The sequence below is a fragment of the Rattus norvegicus genome, chromosome 10 (assembly GCF_021556685.1).
Source record: "Rattus norvegicus strain SHRSP/BbbUtx chromosome 10, alternate assembly SHRSP_T2T, whole genome shotgun sequence".
In the NCBI taxonomy this organism is placed as follows: domain Eukaryota; kingdom Metazoa; phylum Chordata; class Mammalia; order Rodentia; family Muridae; genus Rattus; species Rattus norvegicus.
This window is the reverse complement of record NC_141543.1, coordinates 70,756,488-70,765,905: the sequence shown is the minus strand read 5'-3', so window position 1 is coordinate 70,765,905 and position 9,418 is coordinate 70,756,488. Positions and strand designations below refer to the sequence as shown.

The 9,418-nt window shown below is 50.1% G+C and overlaps 1 protein-coding gene across 1 annotated transcript; it reads left to right on the top strand.

Moving 5' to 3' along the window:
- Window positions 1-425: 425 nt before the first annotated feature.
- Window positions 426-9,166, top strand: LOC148002999 (uncharacterized). Its single transcript, XM_087574996.1, has 2 exons — window positions 426-536; window positions 2,355-9,166. Exon 2 carries the CDS (start codon window positions 6,465-6,467, stop codon window positions 6,795-6,797), a length of 333 nt encoding a protein of 110 aa, XP_087431122.1. The 5' UTR covers window positions 426-536; window positions 2,355-6,464; the 3' UTR covers window positions 6,798-9,166.
- The last annotated feature ends 252 nt before the right edge of the window (window positions 9,167-9,418 follow it).

Below are 9,418 nucleotides of genomic sequence, written 5' to 3'. Positions count from 1 at the left end.
GGAGCCTTTGCATGTTGCCCTGGGTCTGACCGTGAAGGAGACGTTTCCAGCTGAGGGAGGTGCTTTGACATCTGCAGTTGCTGGTCAGAGACAGAGCCTCTCCTGTTCCTATCATGATTTCTGAGGGGCTGGTACCCTAGGTTGTATATCCTGGCCCTTGTGATTGTCCTCAAAGGCCCATTTATTTCTTTGACCCCTAAACCGTACACCTTCCTCCTTCTACCTAGTTGGCGGTGAACTTCACCTCTGCCCAGTGTGGGCTTCTCACCCTGGGGACCCATTTGCGCTCTCCAGTGCTCAAATTGCAAACCTGATCTCCTGAGACTGCCTCAGGAGACAGGGTACAGCCATGGCTGAGAGCCACTGGCTTAGTCAGTCATTTCCCTGGTGGAACGGAATAAAGGGCAGGGCAGGTGGGAGCTCTCACGACAGACTCTGAGGCAGGCCGCTTGCAGGACAAAGCTGGTTCACCTTCATCCTGTTCTACTCTGCATGGCTGCCATGGAGGGAACGTACACAGATTTACCCTTGATAAAGTAAGTTGGGTTTCCTTGGTAGGTTTAATCCTTTGTACACTCCCACCCAAACCCTCATGTGGGCTGCTGGCATGGAATTTGGAGTAAGAACAGCAAGATTATAGACCCTGTCTGAAGTTGGGGCAATAGCTCGGGTACAGTGCTTGTCTAGCATATCGGAAGCTCTGGGTTTCACCCTCAGCACTGTATGAACTGGGTGTAGCTGTGCAAGCCCATAATCCCAGATCTCAGGAAGAACAGGCGGGAGGATCACAGATGAAACCCATCTGTGGGAACATAGCAAGTTAGAAGGCAGCCTGGGCTATGTAAGACTGTCCCAAGGAAATAAAAATAGTGTTTACGTTTGATAGCAAACAAGCCCATGACTCTGCTCCTCAGTGCTCCTCAGTGGGAGCTGGGCTCCCGGGCCAACACTTGATGAACATCATTCCAACTTGCTCAACTACTCTGGTAGCCTGACTTTCTGTCACCTTTTTAGCAATGGAAGATATGGTTGGACAATGAAGGTGTCTCTGGCTAAGGGAGCTTGTAACTTGTGGGCATATAGTTAGCTAGGGTTGAAACAGAGGCTCATACTCTCTCCAGTGGTGAGGTCCAGATCCCAGTTTCACTGCCTGCTAGCTGTGTTTGTTATCTTGGGCCTAACACACAACCTCTGCCCAATGTGAAACTGCGAAACGGTGAACTCTCACCCTGGTCTGCCTGGGCCTCCCTCCAGACAGAGCATGTGCGGACGTAGATCAACAAGCAAAGACAGGCACACGGTCGAGCGGCCATACAGACGTTGATCCATGTCAGTGGGAGATGCAACAGGTGTTGGCTGACCCACACATTCCTTAGAGTGAGCAGTTGCAAGTTAATCCTTTTATTATATGAGCTTCAGATGATATACTCCGTGACTCTAGCTTACACTGAAGGCTAACGAACTCTTGGGTCCTCCCTGGAACACTGCAGGCTAAAGTCCTCCCAAGTCCTCCCTGGGTTGGAGCTTCCTGGCCCCTGTATGGGCCCATTTGGAATGACTACTTCATTTGCATGTGTTTAAATGACTACTTTGTCTGCATGTAATGTTTTCCTCATTACTGTTTATATATGGTAAGGGAGGAGGCTTACTGTCAGGACTTCCTGATGTAGGCCAGTCTGCTGTTTAAGTCTTGACTATTCTGAGCGTGTTTGCTCATGACCCCTCTGTTCCAGACACCTCATTTTCTGTGGTCAGAAAAACACAAATATGGGGTTTCGATGGCCCAGTGGTTAAGAGCACTTACTGCTCTTAGGTTTAGTCCCAGCACCCACATGGTGGGTAACAACCATCTGTAACTCCAGTTCCAGGGGATCTGATGCCCTATTCTGACCTCCACAGGTTCTAGGCATACACGTGGTAGACAGACATACGTGTAGGCAAAATACTCATACACATAAAATAAAAACTGAATAAATCTTTAACAAAGACATAAATATACTGAGATTTCTCCTTTAAAAAATTAAAATTTATATTATTATGTATGTGTGCATGGTGCTTGTACATGGGTGGGTGTGCCGTGGCATACATGTGGAGGTCAGAGGATATCTGTGTGGAGTTAATTCTTTTTTTTCACCTTTCTATGGATTCCAGGGATTGAAGTCAGGTCACCAGACATGTACAGCAAACACCACGAACCTCTCCAGAACCATCTCACTGGGTTTGAGGGCTCTTCTCTGCGATTTCTTAATAGGCTTGTCTAGATCTTTACTGTGAAGCCACTAACTTCAGTTTATGCTTCTGTGAGCCAACTCTGACCCTCTCCCCTCAGGATAATGAGCTGTGTGTTCCAACAGGGCCATGGTCCTCCTCCAAGGTTGTGGTGAGACTGAGTGAAAGCAACAGGCATGCTGGGAACACCAGGTGAGCCCTGCAGACACCAGGTGAGCCCTGCAGACACCAGGTGAGCCCTGCAGACACCAGGTGAGCCCTGCGGACACCAGGTGAGCACTGCGGACACTAGGTGAGCCCTGCAGACACCAGGTGAGCCCTGCAGACACCAGGTGAGCCCTGCAGACACCAGGTGAGCCCTGCGGACACCAGGTGAGCCCTGCGGACACCAGGTGAGCACTGCGGACACCAGGTGAGCACTGCGGACACCAGGTGAGCACTGCAGACACCAGGTGAGCCCTGCAGACACCAGGTGAGCACTGCGGACACCAGGTGAGCACTGCAGACACCAGGTGAGCACTGCAGACACCAGGTGAGCATTACAGACACCAGGTGAGCACTATAGATACCAGGTGAGCACTGCACATTGCAGACACCAGGTGAGCACTGTAGACACCAGGTGAGCCCTGCGGACACCAGGTGAGCACTGCGGACACTAGGTGAGCCCTGCGGACACCAGGTGAGCCCTGCGGACACCAGGTGAGCCCTGCAGACACCAGGTGAGCCCTGCGGACACCAGGTGAGCCCTGCGGACACCAGGTGAGCCCTGCGGACACCAGGTGAGCACTGCGGACACTAGGTGAGCACTGCGGACACTAGGTGAGCACTGTGGACACTAGGTGAGCACTATAGACACCAGGTGAGCCCTGCAGACACCAGGTGAGCCCTGCAGACACCAGGTGAGCCCTGCAGACACCAGGTGAGCCCTGCAGACACCAGGTGAGCCCTGCAGACACCAGGTGAGCACTGCGGACACTAGGTGAGCACTGCAGACATCAGGTGAGCCCTGCAGACACCAGGTGAGCCCTGCAGACACCAGGTGAGCGCTGCGGACACCAGGTGAGCACTGCGGACACCAGGTGAGCACTGCGGACACTAGGTGCGCACCGCGGACACTAGGTGAGCACTATAGACACTAGGTGAGCACTATAGACACTAGGTGAGCACTGTGGACACTAGGTGAGCACTGCAGACACCAGGTGAGCCCTGCAGACACCAGGTGAGCCCTGCAGACACCAGGTGAGCCCTGCAGACACCAGGTGAGCCCTGCAGACACCAGGTGAGCCCTGCAGACACCAAGTGAGCACTGTGGACACTAGGTGAGCACTGCGGACACTAGTGAGCACTATAGACACTAGGTGAGCACTGCAGACACCAGGTGAGCCCTGCAGACACCAGGTGAGCCCTGCAGACACCAGGTGAGCCCTGCAGACACCAGGTGAGCACTGTGGACACTAGGTGAGCACTGAGGACACTAGGTGAGCACTGTGGACACTAGGTGAGCACTGCAGACACCAGGTGAGCCCTGCGGACACCAGGTGAGCACTGAGGACACTAGGTGAGCACTGCAGACACCAGGTGAGCACTGCAGACACCAGGTGATCACTGAGGACACCAGGTGATCACTGAGGACACTAGGTGAGCACTGCGGACACTAGGTGAGCACTGCGGACACCAGGTGAGCACTGCAGACACCAGGTGAGCCCTGCAGACACCAGGTGAGCCCTGCAGACACCAGGTGAGCACTGTGGACACTAGGTGAGCACTGTGAACACTAGGTGAGCACTGTGGACACTAGGTGAGCATTGCAGACACCAGGTGAGCCCTGCAGACACCAGGTGAGCACTGCAGACACCAGGCGAGCACTGCGGACACCAGGTGAGCACTGCGGACACTAGGTGAGCACTATAGACACTAGGTGAGCACTATAGACACTAGGTGAGCACTGCGGACACTAGGTGAGCACTATAGACACTAGGTGAGCACTATAGACATTAGGTGAGCACTGCGGACACTAGGTGAACATTATCGACACTAGGTGAGCACTATAGACACTAGGTGAGCACTATAGACACTAGGTGAGCACTATAGACACTAGGTGAGCACTGTGGACACTAGGTGAGAACTATGGACACTAGGTGAGCACTGCGGACACTAGGTGAGCACTGCGGACACTAGGTGAGCACTATAGACACTAGGTGAGCACTATAGACACTAGGTGAGCACTGTGGATAGTATGTGAGCACTATAGACACTAGGTGAGCACTGGGGACACTAGGTGAGCACTGCGGACACTAGGTGAGCACTGGGGACACTAGGTGAGCACAGCAAACCCTACTAACTTGGTGAAATTATGTAAGGCTAGGCATCCTTTGTGCACTATGATTTTTTTCTTTTTTTTTTTCGGAGCTGGGGACCGAACCCAGAGCCTTGCGCTTCCTAGGCAAGCGCTCTACCATTGAGCTAAATCCCCAACCCCCCTTTGTGCACTATCATGACAGAACGTTCATGGTACACAGAAGTCACTGAGGAAGTCTAACCGGTGACCTCTGACCCTTGTTTGTCTAGAACCCAGTGTCCCTGTCTAATACCTTTATTAGTTTACTTTCCAAATGGTCGTTGAGATCCACTGTGGCATGTTTACAGCTCTCCCATGTGGTTTTGTTGCTTATTCAGTTATGTTAAAATAAACATAACTACCCAGTAGGGTGGCACACACCTTTCATCTCAGTGCTTAGGAAGTAGAGGCATAAGGATTTCTGTGAGTTTAAGGACACCCTTCTATGAAGTGACTTCCAGAATAGCCAAGGCTACTTTGTCTCAAAACAACAGGAAGTATGCCTTAACTGGTTTTTTTTTTTCATTTAATTTTTTCTTGAGGGGGTTGGTTTAAAATTTTTTCATTTAGTTTTATATGTATGGATGTTTTGCCTGAATTTCGTTTCTATGCACTGTGAATATGCCTGGAGGAGACCAGAGACCAGCATTAGATCCCCTGGAACAGGAGTTACAGACGGCTGTAATGCTCAGGGATTGAACCTTCTGCAAGGGCAGCTAGTCTGTTAACTGCTGAGTCGTCTCTTTAGCCTCTCACTGCTTCTAAGTGTACAGTTTAGAGGCATTAAGCACATCATCTCCACTATGAATGTGGGCCATCTTGCAATGTTCCTATTTTTTGTGTGTGCATGTACATTCTGTGTGTGTGCATGCATGTGCGTGTGTGTGTGTGTGTGTGTGTGTGTGTGTGTGTGTGTGTACGCATGTGTAGTGGCTAGAAATTGATATTGGCTGTTTTCCTTAGTCACCTCTCCACTTTATTATTTGAGACAGCTTGGCATCTTGGCCAGTAAACCTGAGGGATCCTTATCTTCACCCCCAGCGGGCACAGTACCACATCTGGCTTTTTACACAGGTACTAGAGAGCCAAATCAGGTCATTGTCCTTGTGCAGCGGGCACTTGGTCTTCTGAGCCATCTACCCAGCCACTGTTTGTTTCCTTGTTAAGATAAGGTCTCTCTATAAGCCCAGGCTGGCCTCAAATTGCCACTTCCCTGTCTCCTCCCTAGTGCTTGCAGATGTGTGCCACCACACTGCGACCTTCCAGGGAAATTCCTCTTAAGTCAGTCATTCCAGCAGGGACATCAGACTTTTTACATCCCTGGTCTGCTCAGGGGCCAGGAAATAAAATGGGTCAGTGAGCTGCAGCCATGCAGACCTGATTACACAGAGCCACAATATACAGCAGGTCCTTTGTACAGTGGCAGCAGAAACAACTACCTTCTATGGTGGTGGCTCACAGTGGCAAGGTGAGGCTTCTTATGAACACATGAAAGCATCCAGGTGCCTGGCACAGTTCAGTGCAGGTGATTCATCTCTCCTCTCTCTCTCTCTCTCTCTCTCTCTCTCTCTCTCTCTCTCTCTCTCTCTCTCTCGGTCTCACTATGTACTTTGTCTGGCCTGGGACTTGCTATGTAGACCAGTCTGGCCTCAATATTCCTTTCAGATATTTTTGTCTTAAGTCCATTTTGAATTGCTTTTTCTTAACTAGCTAGGCACTAGAACCATGCCTGCATTTCATTAGAAGGCTGCCAGAGAACAGAGGTCACCATTACCTGAATCCCCGTGCTGTGCATGCTGTGGATGCTGTGGATGCTGTGCATGCTGTGGATGCTGTGCATGCTGTGGATGCTGCGGATGCTGTGGATGCTGCGGATGCTGCAGATGCTGTGCATGCTATGGATGCTGCGGATGCTGCGGATGCTGCGGATGCTGTGCATGCTGTGGATGCTGCGGATGCTGCGGATGCTGTGGATGCTGTGGATGCTGTGGATGCTGCAGATGCTGCGGATGCTGTGTATGCTGTAGATGCTGCGGATGCTGTGGATGCTGTGCATGCTGTACATGCTGTGGATGCTGCGGATGCAGCAGATGCTGCGGATGCTGCGGATGCTGCGGATGCTGCGGATGCTGTGGATGCTGCGGATGCTGCGGATGCTGTGGATGCTGTGGATGCTGTGGATGCTGCGGATGTTGTGGACAGAGCAGCCTTGCTGGGAGCCTCCTTCTGATGGGCTGGTCAGGTCCCAGCTCCTTTCTTGTCTGTTGACTCCAGGCAGTAAGTGCTCTGAGATGCAGCTAGCTCTTCCTCCTTGTTGGGGATCCCTGGGAGATAAGTCATTTTCATTAATGATGTCAGATCACAGCTAGGTTTCCCTGGTGGCCTGTCCTATCCAGGGTTTTGCTCCTGAATATCTGCTTTCATTGTAATCCTTCCCTGGACACCAGGCTGCAGGCTTAACAACCTCCACTCCAACCCCCCATTGTTTTAAAATTATGTTGTGTGATGTGATGTGGTGTGCTGTGGTGTGTGTGTGTGTGTGTGTGTGTGTGTGTGTGTGTGTGTGAGACCCACCTGCTCCCACATGTGTGTGAAGGTCAGAAGATAACACACGGAGTCCCGTCTCTCCTCCTATCATCATGTGGGTTCGGAGAGTTGAACTCAGGTTATCAGGCTCCGTGGGAAGCACCTTTCCCCTAAGCCATCTCACCAGCCTAAGCCCTGTCTTTTTCACTAGAACTGTTGGCTTCTCAATAGTGCTGTCCTGGGAAGTGTGCTCTGTGGAGAGGCACATCTAAAGACCCAGAGCAGGTGGCCCTTTCTCGGGAGAGGGCCCAAAAAGAGAAAGGGCATCGAGGTCCTCTAGGACACATTCCTGACCTGAGAGGGCCCCTTGCTTTAGCTTCAGCTTTCTCTCAGCAGAATTATGTCTGTTCTCACCTCATGTAGGCCATGACGACTGAGCGCTTTCCCTGAAAAACAAAAAACAACCCTCCCAAACATGTAGTTATGCATTTATTTATTTATGTGGTGGTGGTGGGTTGACTGTGTTGGTACATATCACGCTTCATGCATCAGATGACAACTTTTACGAGTTGCTTCTCTCCTTCCACCACGTGTGTCCCTGGGGTTCAAACTCAGGTCTTTAGACTTCTGACTCTTCTCACTAAGCCGTCTTTTCTGCTCCAGGATAATTCTGGAGACATAAGGTAAGAAAGCAGTGTGGTTCTGGGGTCTCACAGACTAGAGGAAGAAGGGTGTAAAAAAGCCCACGCTCAGTGGGTAGCTCCTGAGAGACCATCACATTCTTAGCATCCAGAGTGTGTGTCTTAAACTTCACGTGTGCCTTCCTTTCATTTCTGCACCTCTCTAGGGGAGGCGTAAGCATTCGGCTGATCACCCCTGTTGTCACTTGCCATCCCAGCGTCCTAGATTGATATGAGCTGGTGGGCACGTCATAGAACCTGCTTGACTTCTGCCCAGGCCATGCCTCTGACTCCTGCAGCTCAGAGAGCACGGTTCTTCTTTCCCTTTCCAGTGGGTTTCTGTTACCCAAGCCTACTTTCTGTACGGTCTATAGGATGGGGACATCTCCTGGTAGAGGAACATATGCTCCCTCTCTGAGGTGTGTTTTTGCATTGAGAACACAACACGGTTGCTGCCCAAAGCCCATTGGGTCCAACCACAGCTCCTGTAGCCTCAGTGACACACAGCTCCTCCAGGGGATGTCAGCATGTTCTAGAAGTCTGGCTGGGTTCTTCCTACTCTATTCTCCAGGTCTACTCAGAACTCTGCCTCAGTCTCTCATTTGCTAGGGCATTAACTGCCTGCAACTCTTCATTTCCCTGAATGTAAGAGATGGTTTTCTAGCAGGGGATGGTGGTCCAAGACCAGGCTAAGTTTAAGTGGCATTTTTTTACTTACAGGAGCGTGCTTTCTTGGCATCTTCTGGCCTTGTTAGTTCCTGGGAGCCATGGCTGTCTGGGTTGTCTTTATAATTACAGGAACATTACTTTCTATCTTTGCCACCAAGAGTCCTGTGCATGGATTTTTCCTAAAAGAAAAGTTATCTTCTTCCTAGGACAGCAGTCTTCAGTCTGGAGGTGGAGTCACATGTCAGATATCCTGCACATCGAATATTTACATTACAACTTGTAACAGTAGCAAATTACACTTATGAAGTAGCAACAAAATAATTTTATGTTTGGGGTTCATCACAACACGAGGAAATGAATTAAAGGGTCCCGGCATTAGGAAGGTTGAGAACCACTGTCCTAGGGGGTATATGCCCTCTTCTGGCCTCTAAGGGCACCACACATGGTACACTTATATACATGCCTGCAAAACACACACATATAAATAAATAAATAAATAAATAAATAAATAAATAAATAAATAAATCTTTAAAAAGGTTGCCCTTAGTGCTGGGTGTTGATGGCACACACCTTTAATCTTAGCACTTGAGAAATAGAGGCAGGACAATCTCTGAGCTGGAGGCCAGTCTGGTCTACAGAGGGAGTTATAGGACAGCCAGGGCTACACAGAGAAATCCTGTCACTGAAAACTAAAAAACAAAACAAAACAAAACAAAAAAAAAAGGTGTCCTTGGGTTCTGATATACCAAAAGTCATCCATGAACTTATGAGTGCTGTCATAATCATTTTTAGGAGTCATTCCTCAGGTGTTTCCTGTCTTTAAAAAATTATTTGTTATCGTTGTATGTGCATGAGTGGTCTACTGCATGTACGTGGAGGTCAGAGGGCAAAATGGCGGAGCCAACTCTCACCTTCTGTCTTCTATCCTCGCTCAGGCTCCAGGATTGAACTCAGGTCAACAGGATTGAGTTACAAG